At 43.4% G+C, this 27,516-nt stretch overlaps 1 protein-coding gene across 1 annotated transcript; it reads right to left on the bottom strand.

Annotated features, from left to right (window-relative positions):
- Positions 1-1,137: 1,137 nt before the first annotated feature.
- Positions 1,138-26,530, bottom strand: LOC110532793 (polyunsaturated fatty acid 5-lipoxygenase). The gene is made up of 14 exons (XM_036987115.1): positions 26,158-26,530; positions 21,909-22,107; positions 21,633-21,714; positions 21,281-21,403; positions 10,977-11,083; positions 10,389-10,561; positions 9,999-10,145; positions 6,531-6,734; positions 6,275-6,361; positions 5,826-6,004; positions 3,384-3,505; positions 2,623-2,723; positions 1,705-1,875; positions 1,138-1,559 (listed from the first exon to the last, which is right to left on the bottom strand). The coding sequence occupies exons 1-14, from the start codon at positions 26,305-26,307 to the stop codon at positions 1,380-1,382; spliced, it is 2,025 nt and encodes a 674-aa protein (XP_036843010.1). The 5' UTR covers positions 26,308-26,530; the 3' UTR covers positions 1,138-1,379.
- Positions 26,531-27,516: the final 986 nt, after the last annotated feature.

The raw sequence follows: 27,516 nt of genomic DNA on the forward strand, positions 1-27,516 counted from the left end.
TGATTATTTCTACATTTTCTGTGTGGTATTTATTTATTTTTAAGAAAAATATTTGTTGCATCAAAAGAGACCCCTTCAAATTGTGATTTTATTCAACTAATACTAGCAGTACGTCTATAGTTCTACCCTCTATAAGTTATTCAACCTGCATTTACAACCACTGCTTTTACCCGATCAATACAATGGATACAAATGATACATCCGTTTATTTTAGTCAGAGAATTATTGAGATTTTCAAATATTAACATTTACATGATTGATAAATTAATTGAAATTATAGATTTTATAATGATGTATAGCTGGCTCCTATAATTCTCTCTTTGAGAGAACATACCTGTTGACTTGTTGATGTTGACCTTTCATGTTTCACCTCAGACTTTTATGTACAGGGCTTTGCTTATCTATTTGATGAGAACAGTTTTTACTGCCAAGCTCTATAATAACTTTGTAACGGCGCCCTTCCATTTTCCCCAGCATTTGCACAATTCTGGCAACTTTCCCCAAATTCCACCCTTTTCCAGATGTCCCGGTTGGAATATTCACAGATTTCTGGAAAACCTGACCATTTTGGGAAAGTTCCTGGAATACTGAAACCACTAAACCATACTGTGTAACGTTACTCTGGCAGAGGTCTGTCTGTTCATTCAAAGTCATTTAACATGTAAGAGAAAACGCATTTCTCCTGCTGAACATATGTAGCTTAAACAGCCATTGATTGAGGAAAGCCGTTCCGTCCCCCATCATCAGAATGATAACCCTTGTGCTGAGAAAGTGTTACTTGCATAAAACTACAGTGCTTTACTACTGACTGGACTTGAACATAAGACTGTTTCCCTCCTTCATATATCATTCCACATGTTTGTCTGTGAGTTTACCTTTCAATAGTAACTGTATAGAATTTTGGTAAGAAAAAAATGACTTATGTTTTAAAAAAAGAAATATTGATGTGTTTTGATTTGTTTCATTTCCCATGTTTGAATAAAGTATGTAGATTGAAAAACCAACCAAATAAAAATGACAACCTTTAAACGGTTTGTTATTATGAATACAGTCTTTCATTTTAGCTTGTGAATATGCGTCTCATATACTTTCATTGTCACCAACAGTTTTACAATAATATAAGGATAAATACAAAAGCACATTTTGAGAATTTTTATTTGACATTTGAATTGTACAACAATGATGATTCACTTTCTGTTTCTAAAAATCACTGGCAAAAAAAGATGAATTGCATCAGTGGGTATGTGCTTTTCATAGCACAATATACATACAGCCCTGTGTGTAAGAAACAACACCATAAATCACTGTTCACAATATCTCCCTCCATCACTCCCTCGCTCTCGCTCCCATCCTTCCTCTCACCCTCCTCCATCCCTCTCTCAGACAGCCACACTGTTAGGGATGCGGTCAGGAGAGAAGTAGTAGTAGGGTAGTTTCTTGCCTTCGTTGCGGATCTTGATGGCACTGCTGACCTCTGCCAGTCTCTTCCTGAACGATTCCATGGCCTCCTTCACAGGCTTCTCTATGAAGTGCTCATCTGGGTACATCCCCAGGAACAGCTGGTGGGGGGGGGGGAGAGAGAGGTTGGAGGGCATTCTTTAACATTCAGAATAAAAGCAGACAAACGTATGTGTGTGTGCATGTGTGTCTTATGTGTGTGAGTGTGTGTGTGTTGTGTGCGTGTGTTGTGTGTGGTGTGTTTACTTCATTCTCCTGGAACTGACTAAGGGCCCAGACAGCCCCTAGGTGCCAGCAGGACCGGCCGCGGTCAGGGAGACTCTCGATGATGAACTTCACATCTACCACCCCCTTCTGTGTGGGAGGGGGCTTCCGCATGGTGGGGGGCGCGTTGGGGATCCACGAGCACCAGTCATACTGAAATACACAGAGTAGGCAGACATTAACATCTAAGGGAAGCTAGGTGGTGCTCTCGTATGATGACACAGTGGATTGTGCAGTCAGATGGAACAGAGTAAATAATCGTTGTAACGTCATAGATGTAGCCGGTGGTAACTTGTGGAATAGATACCGTCTGGAACGTGGTTTTAACCAATCAGCATTCAAGATTAGACCCACCCATTGAATAATGTGGACCAATTGTCCAAACCCTACCTGACTAAATAGCCTACATGAGCAAATCATACCTGTCTAAAGCCTACCTTACAAAATCTAACCAAAGCTTGGATTCAATCAGATCGAGCATTGACCAGCCTTATCCAGCGTTGGCTGACATCTGTATAACAGATGTTTTGGCGGTGTTGGAGGTAACAGCGGTATGATCTGACATATCGGTGAGCAGCTACTCTTGTGTGTCACGAATCACTTCCTTAATAACCCTTCTCCGTTAGAAGTTACAAACCACTCCCTAAAGATTCCTACTGAGTTAGAAGTTGAAAACCACTCCCTAAAGATTCCTACTGAGTTAGAAGTTACAAACAACTTCCTTATGATTCCTGCTGAGTTAGAAGTTACAAACCACTTCCTTATGATTCCTGCTGAGTTAGAAGTTACAAACCACTCCCGTATGATCCCTACTGCGTTATAAGTTACAAACCTACAGTTAGACCGCCAAAACAACGCTATGCAGATGTCAATCTGATTGAATCTAGCCCTAAATGTTACCTGTCCGAAGTTGACAGCAGCATGGTGAGCAGAGGCAGTGAAGATGATGACAGTCAGGTACTCCGTGAGATCCTCACGTGTCTTCAGGGATTTGGGAAACTCTGCAGAAAAGGTTTCCATATAATCCAATCTAATGTTATTTGTCACATGCTTCATAAACAACAGGTGAATACCAACAATGACTCCATGTCATTTTATTTATTTATTTTGAATTTAAACTTAATTTAACTAGGCAAGTCAGTTAACAGCTAATTCTTATTTACAATGACAGCCTACAACAGACGCTGGGCCATGGGACTCCCAATCACAGCCGGTTGTGATACAGCCTGGATTTGAACCAGGGTCTGTAGTGATGCCTCAAGCACTGAGATGCAGTGACTTAGACCGCTGCGCCACTCAGGAGCCTTAGAGTGCAGTGGTCAGCCCTTGCTTAACGCCAAGTTAAGTAAAAGGCCCAACACAGGATGTTTAACAAGTTTTTGGGCGCAACACAGGATGTTTATTTTGACACTTGTTCCATCAGTGAGCCACTAACCAGTCCCTGACAGAGAGGCTATTGGCCAACTCAAAAGTTAAGTACATGTCTGTATACAAGGGTGTCTGCGTAGCTAAATGTCGATAATGTTACTGCGTTGTCAGCTACGTCTTTCAACAAAACCCAGAGAAATAAGAAGTGTGTATTTGTATTGCAGATAACTCAAATATTGTAAAGTGGGCTATGCCATTGTAGTGTTTGGTGGTTATTATGTGTTTGTACCCACCACAGCAATCAAGGTCCTGCATCCCAAAGCTGCAGACATCTTTAACGAACGCCTGGATCTCCTCATCCTTCTGTACTGTGTTGTCACTGTCATAGTAGATACACACCACGTCCCACACAAAACTAGGGTCAAAAGAAAATGTAGGTTTAGGGTTAGAATAATAGCTAGGTTTAGGTTTAGGGTTAGGGTTAGGGCTGATCAATGATGTGGACATGAAGCTAGGTTTAGGGTTAGGGCTGATCAATGATGTGGACATGAAGCTAGGTTTAGGGTTAGGGCTGATCAATGATGTGGACATGAAGCTAGGTTTAGGGTTAGGGTTAGGGCTGATCAATGATGTGGACATGAAGCTAGGTTTAGGGTTAGGGCTGATCAATGATGTGGACATGAAACTAGGTTTAGGGTTAGGGCTGATCAATGATGTGGACATGAAGCTAGGTTTAGGGTTAGGGTTAGGGCTGATCAATGATGTGGACATGAAGCTAGGTTTAGGGTTAGGGTTAGGGCTGATCAATGATGTGGACATGAAGCTAGGTTTAGGGTTAGGGTTAGGGCTGATCAATGATGTGGACATGAAGCTAGGTTTAGGGTTAGGGTTAGGGCTGATCAATGATGTGGACATGTAGCTAGGTTTAGGGTTAGGGCTGATCAATGATGTGGACATGAAGCTAGGGTTAGGGCTGATCAATGATGTGGACATGTAGCTAGGTTTAGGGTTAGGGTTAGGGTTAGGGTTAGGGCTAATCAATGATGTGGACATGAAACTAGGTTTAGGGTTAGGGCTGATCAATGATGTGGACATGAAACTAGGGTTAGGGCTGATCAATGATGTGGACATGAAGCTAGGTTTAGGGTTAGGGCTGATCAATGATGTGGACATGAAACTAGGTTTAGGGTTAGGGCTGATCAATGATGTGGACATGAAACTAGGGTTAGGGCTGATCAATGATGTGGACATGAATATATGTTTAGGGTTGATCAATGATGTGGACATGAAGCTAGGTTTAGGGTTAGGGCTGATCAATGATGGGGACATGAAGATAGGTTTAGGGTTAGGGCTGATCAATGATGTGGACATGAAGCTAGGTTTAGGGTTAATCAATGATGTGGACATGAAGCTAGGTTTAGGGTTAATCAATGATGTGGACATGAAGCTAGGTTTAGAGTTGATCAATGATGTGGACATGAAGCTAGGTTTAGGGTTAGGGCTGATCAATGATGTGGACATGAAGCTAGGTTTAGAGTTGATCAATGATGTGGACATGAAGCTAGGTTTAGAGTTGATCAATGATGTGGACATGAAGCTAGGTTTAGGGTTAGGGCTGATCAATGATGTGGACATGAAGCTAGGTTTAGGGTTAGGGCTGATCAATGATGTGGACATGAAGCTAGGTTTAGGGTTAGGGTTAGGGCTGATCAATGATGTGGACATGAAGCTAGGTTTAGGGTTAGGGCTGATCAATGATGTGGACATGAAACTAGGTTTAGGGTTAGGGCTGATCAATGATGTGGACATGAAGCTAGGTTTAGGGTTAGGGTTAGGGCTGATCAATGATGTGGACATGAAGCTAGGTTTAGGGTTAGGGTTAGGGCTGATCAATGATGTGGACATGAAGCTAGGTTTAGGGTTAGGGTTAGGGCTGATCAATGATGTGGACATGAAGCTAGGTTTAGGGTTAGGGTTAGGGCTGATCAATGATGTGGACATGTAGCTAGGTTTAGGGTTAGGGCTGATCAATGATGTGGACATGAAGCTAGGGTTAGGGCTGATCAATGATGTGGACATGTAGCTAGGTTTAGGGTTAGGGTTAGGGTTAGGGCTGATCAATGATGTGGACATGAAACTAGGTTTAGGGTTAGGGCTGATCAATGATGTGGACATGAAACTAGGGTTAGGGCTGATCAATGATGTGGACATGAAGCTAGGTTTAGGGTTAGGGCTGATCAATGATGTGGACATGAAACTAGGTTTAGGGTTAGGGCTGATCAATGATGTGGACATGAAACTAGGGTTAGGGCTGATCAATGATGTGGACATGAATATATGTTTAGGGTTGATCAATGATGTGGACATGAAGCTAGGTTTAGGGTTAGGGCTGATCAATGATGGGGACATGAAGATAGGTTTAGGGTTAGGGCTGATCAATGATGTGGACATGAAGCTAGGTTTAGGGTTAATCAATGATGTGGACATGAAGCTAGGTTTAGGGTTAATCAATGATGTGGACATGAAGCTAGGTTTAGAGTTGATCAATGATGTGGACATGAAGCTAGGTTTAGGGTTAGGGCTGATCAATGATGTGGACATGAAGCTAGGTTTAGAGTTGATCAATGATGTGGACATGAAGCTAGGGTGAGGGTTAGCCACCACCTGGTATCTCTTCCTGGTGATTGGTCTGGTCCCCCACCCCCCACACACACACACCCCCTATGACCTCTGACCTCTTGGTGGCATCCCAGACCCTGTTCCCGTCATCTCTGTAATAGTAGTAGGGTAGGTCCTCAGGGCTGTCCACCCCGCGAGCCTTAATGGCATCAGGGAAACACAAAGATCTGAAGGTCAGTGACCTCATGGCCTTCTGGATCATCTCAACATGACCTCCACCTCCTGTACCATTGGCCTGGGGAGAGACAGACACATTAACTGTACTGTTGATCTGGGGAGAGACAGACACATTAACTGTACTGTTGATCTGGGGAGAGACAGACACATTAACTGTACTGTTGATCTGGGGAGAGACAGACACATTAACTGTACCATTGGCCTGGGGAGAGACAGACACATTAACTGTACTGTTGATCTGGGGAGAGACAGACACATTAACTGAATCTGTCTATGTCTCTGTCTCTGTCTCTCTCGCTCTCACTCTCAAACACACACACGTTCTCACCTTATCGAAGATGCCAAACTCACAGATGAGTTGCTCTCTGGCCTTGGTGTTGATGGCGATGGTGAAACGAATGTGAGGAAGGAGTAACTAGAGTAGGACAGACCATCAGTCAGTCAACCAATCAATCAATCAGTAAATATATAACTAACCAATCCATGAATCAATGAGTTAAAGAATCAACCTATCAATGAATCAACTATTCAGTCACATTAGCAGAAACAAAACTCAAGCACAGACCGACGTGTAGTTGGTGTACCTTATATGCAGGGTGTACAGCAGGCAGCTGTCTGAACATGGCCACTCCAAACACCTCCGAGACCAGGTGAGTCCTCAGCAGGTGTGTGACTGTCTGGTGGATGTGGAAGTCAGAGGAGCGGACCCAGATCTTAGCTAGCATCCAGTCATACTGACCATCACTGGGCAGGAAGATAGGGTTGTCTTTCCCTGGAGTCTGACCCAGCTAGGAGACAGAGAGGAGGAGGAGGAAGAGAGGGAGAATGAGGAGGAGGAGGATGAAGGGGAGGAAGAGAGAGAGGAAGAACATGGCAAGAGGAGAGGAGAGGTATGTTTTACTAGATGGTGAAGAAACGTGATGTAAGCTTACATAAATTCGGTTCCTTTTGAGAAGTTTAACGAATTCTGACTTATTTTAACATTCTGTCGTAAAGAGCACATGTTCAACTTGATAAAAAACACGTTTTCCCATCTTAAGAGGTAAAAACAAAAAGTATCAGCATGTTAAATGTGCAACCAGAGGGAAAGAAAACTCTAGACCACCTTTACTCCACACACAGAGACGCGTACAAAGCTCTCCCTCGCCCTCCATTTGACAAATCTGACCATAATTCTATCCTCCTGATTCCTGCTTAGCAAGCATAAATTAAAGCAGGAACCACCAGTGACTCGGTCAATAAAAAGTGGTCAGCTGCGACCTGGCCAAGATAAAGCAAAGCAGTGCGACACAAACAACAACACAGATTTACACATGGAATAAACAAACGTACAGTCAATAACACAATAGAAAAAGTCTATATACAGTGTGTGCAAATGGCGTGAGGAGGAAAGGCAATAAATAGGCCATAGTAGATGCTAAGCTACAGGACTGTTTTGCTAGAATATATTCCAGGATTCTTCCTATGGCATTGAGGAGTACACCACATCAGTCATTGACTTCATCAATAAGTGCATCGATGACGTTGTCCCCACAGTGACCGTACGTACATACCACAACCAGAAGCCATGGATTACAGGCAACATCCGCACTAAGCTAAAGGCTAGAGCTGCTGCTTTCAAGGAGCGAGACTCTAACCCTGAAGCTTATTAGAAATCCCGCTATGCCCTCCGACGATCCATCAAATAGGCAAAGCGTCAATAAAGGACTAAGATTGAATCGTACTATACCGGCTCTGATGCTCGTCGGATGTGGCAGGGCTTGCAAACCATTACAGACTAGCAAGCCAGCAGCATACCACCCTGAATACCACTGCTGGCTTGCTTCTGAAGCTAAGCAGGGTTGGTCCTGGTCAGTCCCTGGATGGGAGACCAGATGCTGCTGGAAGTGGTGTTGGAGGGCCAGTAGGAGGCACTCTTTCCTCTGGTCTAAAAAATATACCAATTCCCCAGGGCAGTTATTGGGGACACTGCCCTGTGTAGGGTGCCGTCTTTCAGATGGGACGTTAATAAATGGGTGTCCTGACTCTCTGAGGTCATTAAAGATCCCATGGCACTTATCGTAAAGTAGGGGTGTTAACCCCGGTGTCTTGGCTAAATTCCCAATCTGGCCATCAAACCATCACCTAATAATTCCCAGTTTACAACTGGCTCATTCATCCTCCTCCTCTCCCCTGTAACTATTCCCCAGGTCGTTGCTGCAAATGAGAATGTGTTCTCAGTTAACTTACCTGGTAAAATAACGGATAAACAAAGGAAAGCACAGCCGAGAGCTGCCCAGTGAGATGAGCTAAACTACTTCTATGCTCGCTTCGAAACAAATAACACTGAAACATGCATGAGAGCACCAGCTGTTCCGGATGGCTGTGTGAGCACGCTCTCCACAGCCAATGTGGGTAAGACCTTTAAACAAGTCAACATTCACAAGGTCTCAGGGCCAGACAGATTACCAGGACGTGTACTGTGAGCATGCGCTGACCAACTGGCAAGTGTCTTCACTGATATTTTCAACCTCTCCCTGTCCAAGTCTGTAATACCAACATGTTTTAAGCAGACCACCATAGTCCCTGTGCCCAAGAACACAACACTAAGGTAACCTGCCTAAATGACTACCGACCCGTAGCCATTAAGTGCTTTGAAAGGCTGGTCATGGCTCACATCAACGACATTATCCCAGAAACCCTAGACCCACTCCAATTTGCATACCGCCCTAACAGATCCACAGATGATGAAATCTCTATTGCACTCCACACTGCCCTTTCCCACCTGGACAAAAGGAACACCTATGTGAGAATGCTATTCATTGACTACAGCTCAACATTCAATATCATAGTGCCCTCAAAGATCATCAACAAGCTAAGGACCCTGGGACTAAACACCTCCAGGTGGTAAGGTGGTAAGGGTAGATAACAACACATCCGCCACGCTGATCCTCAACACAGGGGCCCCTCAGGGGTGCGTGCTCAGTCACCCCCATGTACTCCATGTTCACTCACGTTCAGGCACGACTCCAACACCATCATTAAGTTTCCAGATGACACAACAGTGGTAGTCCTGATCATCGACAACGATGAGACCTGACAAGGTGGTGCAAGGACAACAACCTATCCCTCAACCTGGTTATGACAAAGGAGATGATTGTGGACTACAGGAAAAGGAGGACCGAGTACGCCCCCATTCTCATCGACGAGGCTGTAGTGGAGCAGGTTGAAGGTTGAAGTTCCTTGGCGTCCACATCGCTAACAAACTAACATGGTCCAAGCACACCAAGACAGTCGTGAAGAGGGCACGACAAAACCTATTACCCCACAAGGAGACTGAAAAGATTTGGCATGGGTCCTCAGATCCTCAAAAGGTTTTACAGCTGCACCATCGAGAGCATCCTGACGGGTTGCATCACTACCTGGTATGGCAACTGCTCGGCCTCTGACCGCAAGGCACTACAGAGGGTAGTGCGTAAGGCCCAGTACATCACCGGGGCCAAGCTTCCTGTCATCCAGGACCTCTATACCATGCGGAGTCAAGAGTGAGGCCCTAAAAATTGTCAAAGACTCCAGCCACCCTAGTCATAGACTGTTTTCTCTGCTACCACACGGCAAGAGGTACCTGAGTGCCAAGTCTAGGTCCAAGATGCTTCTAAACAGCTTGAACCCCCAAGCCAATCACTATTCACATTAAATAACTAATAATCGTCAGAAATTACTATAAAAGCAACAAAATAACTAGGGCTTTACAATGATGGTGAAACTTGGATAACTTTTGGGATGAAGTTGGTTAAAATCTTCCTAGAAGTGACAAAGGGTTGACAGAGGGACACTTTAGCCTTTTTTATAACTTTTTATGCAATATTTGTGCACAGTTTCTACTTAAGATATCAAAGGAATGCAAAAGCCACTAATTTTGTGGAACGACCCTTATAACAATTGACAAAGGGACTTAAACTTTACACTATTATGATACAGACAGTTGTTCAGCTGAGCTATTTGGCTAATGGCTAGGGTTAACACAAGCCAGCTGCTCCCTAGTGTTTTTCTAAGCACACAGAGTAGCCTACCTGTATGGCCAGAGGCAGGATCTTGCTCTGGCTGTTATTGTACAGCAGACAGATAGGAGCAGCCAGGTACTGTAGAGTACAGGGGTCTGTACTGTTGGGACTGATGTCTTCCATCAACTCATAGTCTGCTAGGTAGATGTTACCAGCCTGCAAACAACAAGTAATACAAGGGGTGAATGTCTTAAAGTTAACCTCCGAGTCTGTCTTTCTGAATGCCTTGTCTTTTTGTGTGTACAATCTGTCACAGGTACAGTGAGTGGATGTGATGTGTGCATGCATGTGTATAGACTTGCACAACTGCGTGCAGGTGACATGTGACATGTGTGTGTATCAGTCATAGAATTAGGAATTAGAATGATTGAATAGGATCTCTATGGGTTCAGTCTCTACCTTGATCTCCTCCTCCAGAGTCATCTCTCTCTCCAGACAGTCTGCCACCATGTTGTGTGTAACGGGGAACTTCTCTGGCAGCTTGGTGCACTTCTGAATCATCACTGGGTTACAGCCGTTCAGGTACTGGTATCCAAACATAAAGTCCTCTTTCCAGTGCTGCATCACATACTCTAGGATAGGAATAGGTTGAGGAGAGGAGAGGAGAGGAGAGGAGAGGAGAGGAGAGGAGAGGAGAGGAGAGGAGAGGAGAGGAGAGGAGAGGAGAGGAGAGGAGAGGAAAAGGGAGGGGAGGGGAGGTGAGGGGAGGGGGAGAAAAAGAGGAGAGGAGAAGAGGAAGAGAGGAGAAGAGGAGAAGAGAGAAGGAGAGTGGAGAAGGAGGAGAGGAGAGGAGAAGAGAATGATTGCAGAAACAGCTAGTATAGTGCCGGTCTTACATAAGGAGAAAACAGTGACCACATTCTATGGAGAAAACAGTGACCACATTCTAATGAGAAAACAGTGACCACATTCTATGGAGAAAACAGTGACCACATTCTATGGAGAAAACAGTGACCACATTCTATGGAAAAAACAGAGACCACACACCTGAGATGGTGTTTTTGATCCTGACGAAGATCCGCTCAAAGTCAGAAAAGTCATTCCAGGAGGACTGGAACATGTGCATGAACTGGTTCACACACAGGTTCTCTATCCTGGGGAGGAAAGGACAACATCATCTAGCTGCAGGAGATTTATGATTCCTGATCCACCCTCCTGACTGACCTCTGCAATACCATGTAGAGAAACAAAATGTAATCTCGGGAGATCAGGATGGTCAAGCGAAGCTAAGATTTATGTTGAGTTATTTTCTTATCATTTCAAAGTGATCAGCAAACAAGACAATTCAGGAGTTGCTGATGTATGTACACATTCTTTACACACTTATCCACCTCGGGGCGGCAGGGTAGCCTAGTGGTTAGAGCGTTGGACTAGTAACTGGAAGGTTGCAAGTTCAAACCCCCTGTCGTTCTGCCCCTGAACAGGCAGTCAACCCACTGTTCCTAGGCCGTCATTGAAAATAAGAATTTGTTCTTAACTGACTTGCCTGGTTAAATAAAGGTAAAAAAATATTAGAACGTTAGCAGCGTTGGTTGTTATGGATAGAGTTTACCGCTTCCCTTCCTTGTTATGATGTGTGCAGTACTTTGGCAACAACATTTGGGATACTGAGAATGCTGCTACTCACGTCGTGGTGAGTAATGTTTACTAGTCTACTACATTGGTACTATCAATGTAGGTCAGTCATCATGCTTTGAGTGTAATCCTACCCATCACCAGTCTGGGGAATCTACATCAAGCATTGTGCAATGTCTTAATAGTACTGCATGTAGTCCTTTGTACTCTGTGCTCTCTGCAGATAAGGTGGTATCAATGCAAATTCATCTGCACAAATAAATCATCTGCACAAATAAATCATCTGCACAAATAAATCATCTGCACAAATAAATCATCTGCACAAATAAATCAGCTGCACAAATAAATCATCTGCACAAATAAATCAGCTGCACAAATAAATCATCTGCACAAATAAATCATCTGCACAAATAAATCATCTGCACAAATAATTCAGCTGCACAAATAAATCATCTGCACAAATAAATCATCTGCACAAATAATTCATCTGCACAAATAAATCATCTGCACAAATAAATCATCTGCACAAATAATTCAGCTGCACAAATAAATCATCTGCACAAATAAATCATCTGCACAAATAAATCAGCTGCACAAATAATTCATCTGCACAAATAATTCAGCTGCACAAATAAATCATCTGCACAAATAATTCCGTTATTCAAACAAGCCATAGCAACACAGTTAGTCATGATGACACCAACACTTCTCAGGACTATAAATACATGGCATGCTAACACCAGCCACTTCCTCTAGTTCCTCATCACGCCTTTGAGTAGACCAAACATTAAGAACACCTTCCTAATATTGAGTTGCACCACCCCCCCAATTCGTTAGGGCATGGACTATACAGGCGTCAAAAGCGTTCCACAGGGATGCTGGCCCATGTTGACTCCAATGGGTGCTGGACCATTCTTGATACACACAGGAAACTTTGAGCGTGAAAAACCCAGCAGTGTTGCAGTTCCTGACACAAACCAGTGTGCCTGGCACCTATTACCATACCCCGTTCAAAGGCACTTAAATTATTTGTCTTGGATATTCACCCTCTGAATGGCATGCATACACAATTCATGTCTCAAAGTTTGAAAACACAATCCATGTCTCAAGGCTTGAAAATCATTATTTAAATGTAACCTGTCTCCTCCCCATTATCTACACTGATTGAAGTGACATGAACAAGGGATCATCAACTGACCAGGCTATGTAATGAGCAGCTGTCATTAACGTTTTGTACACTGAGTGTATAAGTCATTTAGCAGACGCTTTTATCCAAAGCGACTTACAATCATGTGTGTTTACATATGGGTGATCCCGGGAATCGAACCCACTATCCTGGCATTATAATCATGTGTGTTTACATATGGGTGATCCCGGGAATCGAACCCACTATCCTGGCATTATAATCATGTGTGTTTACATATGGGTGATCCCGGGAATCGAACCCACTATCCTGGCATTATAATCATGTGTGTTTACATATGGGTGATCCCGGGAATCGAACCCACTATCCTGGCATTTTAATCATGTGTGTTTACATATGGGTGATCCCGGGAATCGAACCCACTATCCTGGCATTATAATCATGTGTGTTTACATATGGGTGATCCCAGGAATCGAACCCACTATCCTGGCATTATAATCATGTGTGTTTACATATGGGTGATCCCGGGAATCGAACCCACTATCCTGGCATTATAATCATGTGTGTTTACATATGGGTGATCCCGGGAATCGAACGCACTATCCTGGCATTATAATCATGTGTGTTTACATATGGGTGATCCCGGGAATCGAACCCACTATCCTGGCATTATAATCATGTGTGTTTACATATGGGTGATCCCGGGAATCGAACCCACTATCCTGGCATTATAAGCACCATGCTCTACCAACTGAACTACAGAGGAACTACAGAGCAAAGATTGCTATCCCTCCTAAGCAATCAAAGGAAAGTTGGACCTCATCATCACCCATATTCACCTTATTTCATAATGTAGTTTAAAAGCATACAGTAAGCTGATAGGTTTGAACCAAAGTATTTGTCTACTTTTTCAGGGAAGTCAGGAATCAATACAAGCAAAAACTAGCTTTTTCAAACAGAAATTGGCATTCTGTAGCTCTAACTCCAAAATGTTTTGGGACACTGAAAAGTCCATGGAGAATAAGAGCACCTCCTCCAAGCTGCCCACTGCAGTGAGGCTAGGTAACACTGTCACCACCGATAAATCCACGATAATCGAGAATTTCAATCAGCATTTCTCTACGGCTGGCCATGCTTTCCTCCTGGCTACTCCAACCCTGGCCAACAGCTCCGCACCCCCCACAGCTACTTGCCCTAGCCTCCCCAGCTTCTCCTTCACCCAAATCCAGATAGCAGATGTTCTGAAAGAGCTGCAAAACCTGTACCTGTGCAAATCAGCTGGGCTAGACAATCTGGACCCTCTCTTTCTAAAAGTATCAGCCGCCAACTCCTATTACAAGTCTGTTCAACCTCTCTTTCGTATCGTCTGAGATTCCTAAAGATTGGAAATCTGCCGCGGTCATCCCCCTCTTCAAAGGGGGTGACACTCTGGACCCAAACTGTTACAGACCTATATCCATCCTGCCCTGCCTTTCTAAAGTCTTCAAAAGCCAAGTTAACAAACAGATCACCGACCATCTCGAATCCCACCGAACCTTCTCCGCTGTGCAATCCGGTTTCCAAGCTGGTCATGGGTCCACCCCAGCCACGCTCAAGGTCCTAAACAATATCATAACCAGCATCGATAAAAGACAGTACTGTGCAGCCGTCTTCATCGACCTGGCCAAGGCTTTCGAGTCTGTCAATCACCGTATTCTTATCCACAGACTCAACAGCCTTGGTTTCTCAAATGACTGCCTCGCCTGTTTCACCAACTACTTCTCAGACAGAGTTCAGTGTGTCAAATCGGAGGGCCTGTTGTCCGGACCTCTGGCAGTCTCTATGGGGTGCCACAGGGATCGATTATCAGGCCGACTGTTTTCTCTGTATATATCAACGATGTCGCTCTTGCTGCTGGTGATTCCCTGATCCACCTCTACGCAGACGACACCATTCTGAATACATCTGGCCCTTCTCTGGACACTGTGTTAACTAACCTCCAAACAAGCTTCCATGCCATACAACACTCCTTCCGTAGCCTCCAACTGCTCTTAAACGCAAGTAAAACCAAATGCATGCTTTTCAACCGCTCGCTGCCCGCACCCACCCGCCCGACTAGCATAACTACTCTGGACGGTTCTGACTTAGAATATGTGGACAACTACAAATACCTAGGTGTCTGGCTAGACTGTAAACTCTCCTTCCAGACTCCTATTAAACATCTCCAATCCAAAATGAAATCTAAAATCGGCTTCCTATTTCGCAACAAGGCCTCCTTCATTCAAGCCGCCAAACATACCCTTGTAAAACTGACTATCCTACTGATCCTCAACTTCAGCGATGATATTTGATTTACAAAATAGCTGCTCTACTCAGCAAACTGGATGAAGTCTATCACAGTGCCATCCGTTTTGTCACCAAAGCCCCTTATACCACCCACCACTACGACCTATATGCTCTAGCCTGGCCCTCGCTACATATTCGTCGCCAGACCCACTGGCTCCAGGTCATCTATAAGTCTATGCTAAGTAAAGTTCTGCCTTATCTCAGCTCACTGGTCACGATAACAACACCCACCCGTAGCATGCACTCCAGCAGGTATAGCTCACTGGTCATCCCCAAAGCCAACACCTCTTTGGCCGCCTTTCCTTCCAGTTCTCTGCTGCCAATGACTGAAACGATTTGCAAAAATCACTGAAGCTGGAGACTTATATTTCCCTCAATAACTTTAAACATCAGCTATCTGAGCAGCTAACCAATCGCTGCAGCTGTACATAGCGGATCTGTAAATAGCCCACCCAATCTACCTACATCATCCCCATATTGTTTTTATTTACTTTTCTGCTCTTTTGCACACCAGTATTTCTACTTGCACATCATCATCTGCTCATCTATCACTCCCGTGTTAATTTGCTAAATTGTAATTACTCCGCTACTATGGCCTATTTATTGCCTTACCTCCTCACGCCATTTTTTTCTATTGTGTTATTGACTGTACGTTTGTTTATACCATGTCCATGTGTTGTTGTTTGTTTCGCACTGCTTTGCTTTATCTTGGCCAGGTCGCAGTTGTAAATGAGAACATGTTCTCAACTAGCCTCCCTGGTTAAATAAAAAAAATAAAACAACAAATGTAAACAGTATGTGTTTGTGTTTAGGTCTGGTGATGTGTATGATACATGCAAATGTCCCTGGTTACTCATACATGAACTATCCTATTCCACAGGCTTTCATACATAGCTTTAAAACAGGTTACCTTTTAGTCACATTTACATACTACTCACCACCCACCTGCTGAGCCAACAATGGATTTCTGTTTCCCATTTAGCCTTTATTCAAACCATGAAGTCCCTTTGAGAACAATACAAAAAAAAACATTTCGAGGAACACCTCACTAGATGACAGCTCCATCCTGGACAACCTGACATTTAGAGCATAAGTGTCAATGCAATAAACAAATACTGCCCCTAAAAACAGAAAATGCCCTATTATGACAAGCATGGGTCTTCTACATGGACATCTCCACATTGGAAAGAGGCCTGCTGTAGGTTTAGCACTGTAGAGTACAAATTAAACCATGTGTAAATCTCCACATTGGAAAGAGGCCTGCTGTAGGTTTAGCACTGTAGAGAGTACAAATTAAACCCAGTGTAAATTTCCACATTGGAAAGAGGCCTGCTGTAGGTTTAGAACTGTAGAGAGTACAAATTAAACCATGTGTAAATCTCCACATTGGAAAGAGGCCTGCTGTAGGTTCAGCACTATAGAGAGTACAAATTAAACCCAGTGTAAATCTCCACATTGGAAAGAGGCCTGCTGTAGGTTTAGCACTGTAGAGAGTACAAATTAAACCCAGTGTAAATTTCCACATTGGAAAGAGGCCTGCTGTAGGTTTAGCACTGTAGAGAGTACAAATTAAACCATGTGTAAATCTCCACATTGGAAAGAGGCCTGCTGTAGGTTTAGCACTGTAGAGAGTACAAATTAAACCCAGTGTAAATCTCCACATTGGAAAGAGGCCTGCTGTAGGTTTAGCACTGTAGAGAGTACAAATTAAACCATGTGTAAATCTCCACATTGGAAAGAGGCCTGCTGTAGGTTCAGCACTGTAGAGAGTACAAATTAAACCCAGTGTAAATCTCCACATTGGAAAGAGACCTCATGAAGGTTTAGAACTGTAGAGAGTACAAATTAAACCCAGTGTAAATCTCCACATTGGAAAGAGACCTCATGAAGGTTTAGAACTGTATAGAGTACAAATTAAACCCAGTGTAAATCTCCACATTGGAAAGAGACCTCATGAAGGTTTAGAACTGTATAGAGTACAAATTAAACCAAGTGTAAATCTCCACATTGGAAAGAGGTCTACTGTAGTTTTTTTAAATGTAATTTAATTTAACTAGGGAAGTCAGTTAAGAACAAATTCTAACATACAATGACGGCCTACACCAGCCAAACCCAGACAACACTGGGCCAATTGTGCGCTACCCTATGGGACTCCCAATCACAGCCGGTTGTGATACAGCCTGGATTCGAACCAGGGTGTCTGTAGTGACACCTCAAGCACTGAGATGCAGTGCCTTAGACTGCTGCACCACTCAGGCAAGTACAAATTAAACCGAGTGTAAATCTCCCATTAGACCTACTGTAGGTTCAGCACTATAGAGAGTACAAATTAAACCGAGTGTAAATCTCCCATTAGACCTACTGTAGGTTCAGCACTATAGAGAGTACAAATTAAACCGAGTGTAAATCTCCCATTAGACCTACTGTAGGTTCAGCACTATAGAGAGTACAAATTAAACCGAGTGTAAATCTCCCATTAGACCTACTGTAGGTTCAGCTCTATAGAGAGTACAAATTAAACCGAGTGTAAATCTCCCATTAGACCTACTGTAGGTTCAGCACTATAGAGAGTACAAATTAAACCGAGTGTAAATCTCCCATTAAACCTACTGTAGGTTCAGCACTATAGAGAGTACAAATTAAACCGAGTGTAAATCTCCACATTGAAATATTAAACCTACTGTAGGTTCAGCACTATAGAGAGTACAAATTAAACCGAGTGTTAGACTGGCTGGATAATGTTTTAAATCTGATCAAATCAAATGTTATTTGTCACATGCGCGAAATACAACTGGTGTAGACTTTCCCGTGAAATGCTTGGTTACGAGCCCTTCCCAACAATGCAGTTAAAAACATTTTATAAAATAGTAACACAAGAGGAATCAAATACAATACACAAGAATGGAGTTATATACAGGGAGTACCAGTACCAGATCAATGTGGAGCTATATACAGGGAATACCAGTACCAGATCAATGTGGAGCTATATACAGGGAGTACCAGTATCAGATCAATGTGGAGCTATATACAGGGAGTACCCGTATCAGATCAATGTGGAGCTATAAACAGGGAGTAACAGATCAATGTGGAGCTATAAACAGGGAGTACCAGATCAATGTGGAGCTATAAACAGGGAGTACCAGTATCAGATCAATGTGGAGCTATATACAGGGAGTACCAGTACCAGATCAACGTGGAGCTATGTACAGGGAGTATCAGTACCAGATCAACGTGGAGCTATATACAGAGAGAACCAGTACCAGATCAATGTGCAGAGGTAAGAAGTATTAGAGGTAGATGTACATGAAGGTAGGGTAAAGTGACTAGGCATCAGGATAGATAATAATAAGGTATTTGAGGTAAATATGTACAGTGGGGCAAAAAAGTATTTAGTCAGCCACCGTGCAAGTTCTCCCACTTAAAAAGATGAGAGAGGCCTGTCATTTTCATCACCTCAACTATGACAGACAAAATGAGAAAAGAAATCCAGAAAATCACATTGTAGGATTTTTAATGAATTTATTTGCAAATTATGGTGGAAAATAAGTATTTGGTCAATAACAAAAGTTTATCTCAATACTTTGTTATATACCCTTTGTTGGCAATGACAAAGGTCAAACGTTTTCTGTAAGTCTTCACAAGGTTTTCACACACTGTTGCTGGTATTTTGGCCCATTCCTCCATTCAGATCTCCTCTAGAGCAGTGAAGTTTCGGGGCTGTTGCTGGGCAACACGGAATTTCAACTCCCTCCAAAGATTTTCTATGGGGTTGAGATCTGGAGACTGGCTAGGCCACTCCAGGACCTTGAAATGCTTCCTACAAAGCCACTCCTTCGTTGCCCGGGCGGTGTGTTTGGGATCATTGTCATGCTGAAAGACCCAGCCACGTTTCATATTCAATGCCCTTGCTGATGGAAGGAGGTTTTCACTCAAAATCTCACGATACATGGACCCATTCATTCTTTCCTTTACACGGATCAGTCGTCCTGGTCCCTTTGCAGAAAAACAGCCCCAAAGCATGATGTTTCCACCCCCATGCTTCACAGTAGGTATGGTGTTCTTTGGATGCAACTCAGCATTCTTTGTCCTCCAAACACGACAAGTTGAGTTTTTACCAAAAAGTTATATTTTGGTTTCATCTGACCATATGACATTCTCCCAATCTTCTTCTGCATCATCCAAATGCTCTCTAGCAAACTTCAGACGGGCCTGGATATGTACTGGCTTAAGCAAGGGGACACGTCTGGCACTGCAGGATTTGAGTCCCTGGCGGCGTAGTGTGTTACTGATGGTAGGCTTTGTTACTTTGGTCCCAGCTCTCTGCAGGTCACTCACTAGGTCCCCCCGTGTGGTTCTGGGATTTTTGCTCACCGTTCTTGTGATCATTTTGACCCCACGGGGTGAGATCTTGCGTGGAGCCCCAGATCAGTGGTCTTTACGACTTCCATTTCCTAATAATTGCTCCCACAGTTGATTTCTTCAAACCAAGCTGCTTACCTATTGCAGATTCAGTCTTCCCAGCCTGGTGCAGGTCTACAATTTTGTTTCTGGTGTCCTTTGACAGCTCTTTGGTCTTGGCCATAGTGGAGTTTGGAGTGTGACTGTTTGAGGTTGTGGACAGGTGTCTTTTATACTGATAACAAGTTCAAACAGGTGCCATTAATACAGGTAACGAGTGGAGGACAGAGGAGCCTCTTAAAGAAGCTGTTACAGGTCTGTGAGAGCCAGAAATCTTGCTTGTTTGTAGGTGACCAAATAATTATTTTCCACCATAATTTGCAAATAAATTCATTAAAAATCCTACAATGTGATTTTCTGGATTTTTTTCTCATTTTGTCTGTCATAGTTGAGGTGTACCTATGATGAATTACAGGACTCTCTCATCTTTTTAAGTGGGAGAACTTGCACAATTGGTGGCTGACTAAATGCTTTTTGCCCCACTGTACATGAAGGCAGGGTAAAGTGACTAGGCATCAGGATAGATAATAATAAGGTATTTGAGGTAGATATGTACATGAAGGCAGGGTAAAGTGACTAGGCATCAGGATAGATAATAATAAGGTATTTGAGGTAGATATGTACATGAAGGCAGGGTAAAGTGACTAGGCATCAGGATAGATAATAATAAGGTATTTGAGGTAGATATGTACATGAAGGCAGGGTAAAGTGACTAGGCATCAGGATAGATAATAATAAGGTATTTGAGGTAGATATGTACATGAAGGCAGGGTAAAGTGACTAGGCATCAGGATAGATAATAATACGGTATTTGAGGTAAATAGGTACATGAAGACAGGGTAAAGTGACTAGGCATCAGGATAGATAATAATAAGAGTAAAATAAAGAACAGTAAAGTGATGAGTGTACAAGTGATGAGGGGAAACATTGATGAAGGGAAACAGTAATGAGGGGAAACAGTGATGAGGGGAAACAGTGATGAGGGGAAACAGTGATGAGGGGAAACAGTGATGAGGGGAAACAGTAGTGAGTGGAAACAGAGTTGAAGGGAAACAGTGATGAGGAGAAACAGTGATGAAGGGAAACAATGATGAGGGGAAACAGTGATGAGGGGAAACAGTGATGAGGGGAAACAGTGATGAGGGGAAACAGTGATGAAGGGAAACAGTGATGAGGAGGAACAGTGATGAGGAGAAACAGAGATGAGGGGAAACAGTGATGAGGGGAAACAGTGGTGAGGGGAAACAGTGATGAGGGGAAACAGTGATGAGGGGAAACAGTGATGAGGAGAAACAGAGATGAGGGGAAACAGTGATGAAGGGAAACAGTGATGAGGAGGAACAGTGATGAGGAGAAACAGAGATGAGGGGAAACAGTGATGAGGGGAAACAGTGCTGAGGGGAAACAGTGCTGAGGGGAAACAGTGATGAGGGGAAACAGTGATGAGGGGAAACAGTAGTGAGTGGAAACAGTGATGAAGGGAAACAGTGATGAGGAGAAACAGTGATGAAGGGAAACAATGATGAGGGGAAACAGTGATGAGGGGAAACAGTGATGAGGGGAAACAGTGATGAGGGGAAACAGTGATGAAGGGAAACAGCGATGAGGAGAAACAGAGATGAGGGGAAACAGTGATGAGGGGAAACAGTGGTGAGGGGAAACAGTGGTGAGGGGAAACAGTGATGAGGGGAAACAGTGATGAGGGGAAACAGTGGTAGCAGGGTTTGAACCTGTAACCCTGTAATGATAGGACAATGGTTACAGAGTGTAGTATGGATGCAGTACTTACGCCTTACTGTAGTTGAGAATGAAGTCCACTCCTTTCTCGCTGTCAAACTGGATGTCTCTGGGAAGCTCCTTGTGTGTGTTGGCATCTATACTCATAGGAAACCCAGGCTGCCACTCACTCCATCTATACACAGCAGGACATCACAGAATCACTAGCACGTTCAGCAGCTCTACTGAATTAGGACTACACTACATAACACTGTGCACAGATATTTTACTGTTAGGCTACACTTTATAAAGTCAGTGCATTGGATACTAGAAAACATTGACTAGTTCAATACATTGAATACATGTATTTGTTTAACGCATCTTGGTGATGTAGATGTGTGCTACACCATAAACCCAGCTCTTGCCTGTAGGTTTTCCGTCTGCTCTCCAGCTCTTTACGTCGGTGCTGCTTCTCCAGTCTGGTCTTGTCATCCTTTGGCAACCGTGCTGAAAAAAAAGTGAAAACCCGTAATGAAGATGTTTCTGGATTGACTTATGTGTTCCTTAAGATAAGGAGAGGAGACAGTTTAATGACAGACAGACAGACAGACAGACAGACAGACAGACAGACAGACAGACCGACTGGCAGACAGACAGACAGACAAACAGACAGATGTGACTGACCAACAGACAGACAGTACCTCTGCCGTCCCTAAGGACCACCTCCTTGTCATCCACCAGCCAGCGGAAGCAGGGGTACTCTACGTAGTCTCCAGAGGGAGTCTTCACTGTGATGTACTTACAGTACCAGTCATCATGAACCCAGTACTTATTCTTCTCTACCTTCACCAGCTCCATCTCTCCCAGGTTCTCCCCCACCGTCACATCATACGAGTCCACCTGAAGATGGACAACCAGGTTTAGAGCGATTGAGCTTGCTCTCATCCTGTGTAGAGTAAACATAATGGGCTAATTCCCGGACCCAGATTCAGCCTAACCTGAGGACGGACAATAGTCATTACCAGGTTATCACTGTTACGGAAAGTGATTAAATGAATTACTTATACTGAACAATGTTTATTGTGTTTGTTGGGATCCCCATAGCTGTTCATTTTGCACCAGGTTCTCTTTCTGGGGTCCAGATACAACAGTCAGAAAGAAACAGCATGAGGTTGATACGAGCTCATGAGTCACTCACTGATGGTTAGTGCAGTAGAGGAAGTATACAGCCGATGCATCCTGAACTAAAGAGTACAACTGGATCTAGTGAACACGATTCAGACACTGGTGAAGCTTTTAATGCCTGAATGAGTTGACAATTTTGATCAGATAGGGAAGCTTTTTATGTAACTTCCATGTGGTGTTCATGGGCCATGAGGTCACGATCAGGTCACTCATCAGCTATTGGCTGTAGAAGACGTTTGTCAATTGGCCTTATGTTGTTATTTTGCTTCCTTAGAGTGAAAGAGCAGAGCATTGAATTTAGTAATCTGATTCCTTTAGACCACCCTCATACAAAGTAACAGCGATGGTGGTGATGACGCCTCCAGGACTCACTCTGCACCGGAGCATAACCCTTTTTATCTAGTACTGTACTGTGCAGTGGTAAAGGCAAGTTTCTACAGGACAATCAATGTAAAGAGATTTGAGCCTTAAAAAATGCATTATATAATCCAATCCATTGTATTTCCAGGTGACACCCAGGTAAATAGCCGTGTGTAAATGGAACGAATCACAGTAAAGTCTCTTTACTTCATCTCTATGGATTACTCCCCTTGACTCATATTGGAACACAATTTCAGGCACAATTTATTTAAGAGAATAGAGCTCATCAAGTTTATGTGTAACCTCACTGACTGACGGAGTGGTTCCTCTTTTCTCAGCTTGCAGTGTGAACCTGATGACAGATGTTTCTACAGGGCTGGGCTTGATCCTGCAACACATTCTGTGGCAGATCTTACACTGGGGAACAGTAAAATAAAAAAAATGATGCTGAAACAGGAAAGGGCCTTCCCCATACTGTTGCCACAAAGTTGGAAGCACAGAATTATCTAGAATGTCATTGTGTACATACAGTTGTCTGAAGTTTACATACACTTAGGTTGGAGTCATTAAAACTCATTTTTCAACCACTCCACACATTTCTTGTTAACAAACTATAGTTTTGGCAAGTCAGTTAGGACATCTACTGTGCATGACGCAAGTCATTTTTCCAACAATTGTTTACAGACAGATTATTTCACTTCTAATTCACTGTATCACAATTCCAGTGGGTCAGACGTTTACATACACTAAGTTGACTGTGCCTTTAAACAGCTTGGAAAATTCCAGAAAATTATGTCATGGCTTTAGAAGCTTCTGATAAGCTAATTGACATCATTTGAGTCAATTGGAGGTGTACCTGTGGATGTATTTCAAGGCCTACCTTCAAACCCAGTGCCTCTTTGCTTGACATCACGGGAAAATCAAAATAAATCAGCCAAGACATCAGAAAAAAAATTGTAGACCTCCACAAGTCTGGTTCATCCTTAGGAGCAATTTCCAAACGTACCACAATCATCTTTACAAATAATAGTATGCAAGTATAAACACCATGGGACCACGCAGCCATCATACTGCTCAGGAAGGAGACGCGTTCTGTCTCGTAGAGATGAATGTACTTTGGTGCGAAAAGTGCAAATCAATCCCAGAACAACAACAAAGGACCTTGTGGAGATGCTCGAGAAAACGGGTTCAAAAGTATCTACATTCATAGTAAAACGAGTCCTATATCGACATAACCTGAAAGTCCACTCAGCAAGGAAGAAGCCACTGCTCCAAAACCACCATAAAAAAAACAGTCTACGGTTTGCAACTGCACATGGGGACAAAGATCGTACTTTTTGGAGAAATGTCCTCTGTTCTGATGAAACAAAAATAGAACTGTTTGGCCATAATGACCATCGTTATGTTTGGAGGAAAAATGGGGAGGCTTGCAAGCCGAAGAACACCATCCCAACTGTGAAGCACGGGGGTGGCAGCATCATGTTGTGGGGGTGCTTTGCTGCAGGAGGGACTGGTGCACTTCACAAAATAGATGGTATCATGAGGGTGGAAAATTATATATATATCCAATATATGTGGATATATTGAAGCAACATCTCAAGACGTCAGTCAGGAAGTTAAAGATTGGTCGCAAATGGGTCTTCCAAATGGACAGTAACCCCAAGCATACTTCCAAAGTTGTGGCAAATGGCTTAAGGACAACAAAGTCAAGGTATTGGAGTGGCCATCACAAAGCCCTAACCTCAATCCCATAGAATATTTGTGGGCAGAACTGAAAAAGCGTGTGCGAGCAAGGAGGCCTACAAAGGGACTTTCCCCCAACTGTTGTGTTGGGGAATAATCTGAATTAGTTGGTAACATAGGTAAGATGTTTTATATTCATCATATGTTTGTAAGTTACTTCTCATCAGAATGTATATACTGTGGCCGGGGTTGCAGTTATCTGTTCTATGTCAAGACTAAGTTACTTGGGCCGGAAAGAGGGGAGGTCAAGCGTGTATCTCTTGGCTCCACAATGTCTGTGTGCCAGTCAGTGTGTCTCTGTGATCTTGTCAAGATAGGATGGATTTGATATATGCCTGTTGATATGGAGGATTTGTTTATGGTTCTGAGTTTGAGAAAATAACATAGTTTAGGAGACAAAGCTGAACGATAAATTATGCCAATGCTGTCTGGCTATGTGTGTCTTTGCTGTAAAGGATCTCAGTTGCAATGTGTAAGGGACTCTCAGAGAATTCATTTATAGACACTGAATTGATCTGAGAGTCACAGGGTTGTGATGGAGCTCATATAATTAAAGATGGACTTTGTGATAACTAACGCTGACTTGTGTGTGGTTTGCTCTCATGATTTGGTAAATACAGGAAATTTCCATTGTATGTCATTGTATGCTGTAGAGTTAAGATGTCCCTTCATTGGATCTAAAGGGCCTAGCCCGAAGCATGACAAAATGCCCCAGACCATTATTCCTCCTCCACCAAACTTTACAGTTGGCAATGTGCATTGGGGCAGGTAGGGTTCTCATGGCATCCACAAGATTCATCACTCCGGAGAATGTTTCCACTGCTCTAGAGTCTAATGGAGGCGAGCTTTACACGACTCTAGCCGACTCTTGGCATTGCACATGGTGATCTTAGGCTTGTGTGCGGGTGCTCGGTCATGGAAACCCATTTCATGAAGCTCCTGACAAACATTTATTGTGCTGACGTTGCTTCCAGAGGCAGTTTGGATCTTGGTAGAGAGTATTGCAACCGAGGACAGGCTGCAGCACTCTGCGGTCCCGTTCTGTGAGCTTGTGTGGCCTACCACTTCGCGGTTGAGCCGTTGTTGCACCTGGACGTTTCCACTTCACAATAACAGCACTTACAGTTGACCGGGGCAGCTCTACAAGGGCACAAATTTGACGAACTGACTTGTTGGAAAGGTGGCATCCTATGATTGTGCCACGTTGAAAGTCACTGAATTCTTATTCTTCATTAAGGCCATTCTTCTGCCAATGTTTGTCTATTGAGATTGCATGGCGGTGTGCTCAATTTTATACACCTGTCAGCAATGGGTGTGGTTGAAATAGCCGAATCCACTAATGCGAAGGGGTGTCCACATACTTTTGTGTACGTAATTGTCTACACAACTAGTAATCAGTCATCCTAAAGAGCACAATCAATTCCTTTCTTTTGAAGTTTAGTCTTCAGGACAAATACCAGAGGAAGCTTTCTACTAAGTACATATCCGGTCTCAAGTCTGATGAAGGTACAATATTTCTAATGATTGTCATTAACAAGGTCAACTCTGTCTTTCAAGTAATGCACACACTGTGAAACCTTCAATCTTACTCTAACACTAACTCTGGTTAGTGAGCACGACAGACAAAACCCTAACCACACAAGCCACTGTAACTCAACTCACCGCCCCTCTCTCGAAGTCATTGTAGAGTGGTTTGTCCAGTAAAGTCCTCTCACTGCAGCCCTCTGTTCCCACCAGGGTGATGTATATGTAGTCATCAGTCCCTGCAAACCACTGGCTCCCTGTAGCCACCGTCACTGTGTAGGATGGCATGGTGGTAAACACACACAGAATAGGCAGGAGATATCCACTGGTTAACTCTATGATCACCTACTACAAGTGTGTTGGTTGTTCACTTTGAGAGAGTCTGGACCAAATTAGAGTTCCCCTTTCTGCTCATGAATATACGTAGACCTCTCTCTCTCGCTCTCTCTCTCTCTCATAAACAACCCCTAATGTACTGACACCACACATGCAATGTAAAAGCATTTAAACAACTAGCTAGAGGCAGAGGCATGTGATAATGTTTCATGTGGGCTGGTGTTCTGTTTGACCCCACCCCTGTATCATGCCTGAAGATCATCTTCTATTCACATTATCTCTCTCCCCCCTCCTCTCTCTCTCTCCCCCTCCTCGCTCTCTCTCTCCCCCCTCCTCTCTCTCCCCCTTCTCTCTCTCTCCCCTCCTCTCTCTCCCCCCTTCTCTCTCTCCCCTCCTCTCTCTCTCTCTCTCTCCCCCTTATTTCTCTCTCCTCTCTCTCTCTCCCCCCTTTTCTCTCACTTCCCTCCTCTCTCTCTCTCCCCCTTATTTCTCTCTCTCCCCCTTATTTCTCTCTCCCTCTCTCTCTCCCCTCCTCTCTCTCTCTCCCCCGTATTTCTCTCTCCCCTCCTCTCTCTCTCTCTCTCCCCCCTTCTCTCTCTCTCCCCCTTCTCTCTCTCTCCCCTCCTCTCTCTCTCCCCCTTATTTCTCTCTCCCTCTCTCTCTCTCTTAGGTGAGGTGAGTCCAGAAGAACAACATTCCAGGTGTAAAATGTTGGTGGGGCTTCTATCCCATGATGTATTTTCCTCAATTGTATTGAGGTCCCCGAATTGCATTGCTATATAGAATGATTGGAGTTACGACATAGTCAAATAATTTAAGTTTAATTCTAATTGGGGGTTAATTTATACAGGGTCTTTCTAATGGCTAAATATGTTCTGCATGTTTTATCTGTTAGAGACATTATGGCCATGTCAAACTGCTCAGTATAACTTCTAGTCAGACCAAGGTAAATATAGTTGGTGGTGTGGTTCAGGGTTTTTCCTCCTAGGTTGAAATGGTATCTACTTTCTTGAGAATGGTATCTATACTGATCAAAAATATAAACCCAACATGCAACAATTTCAACGATTTTACTGATTTAAAGTTCATATAAATAAATCAGTCAATTGAAATAAATTCTTTAGGCCCTAATCTATGGATTTCACATGACTGGGAAGGGGC

This window comes from Oncorhynchus mykiss, chromosome 1 (genome assembly GCF_013265735.2).
Source record: "Oncorhynchus mykiss isolate Arlee chromosome 1, USDA_OmykA_1.1, whole genome shotgun sequence".
Classification (NCBI taxonomy): domain Eukaryota; kingdom Metazoa; phylum Chordata; class Actinopteri; order Salmoniformes; family Salmonidae; genus Oncorhynchus; species Oncorhynchus mykiss.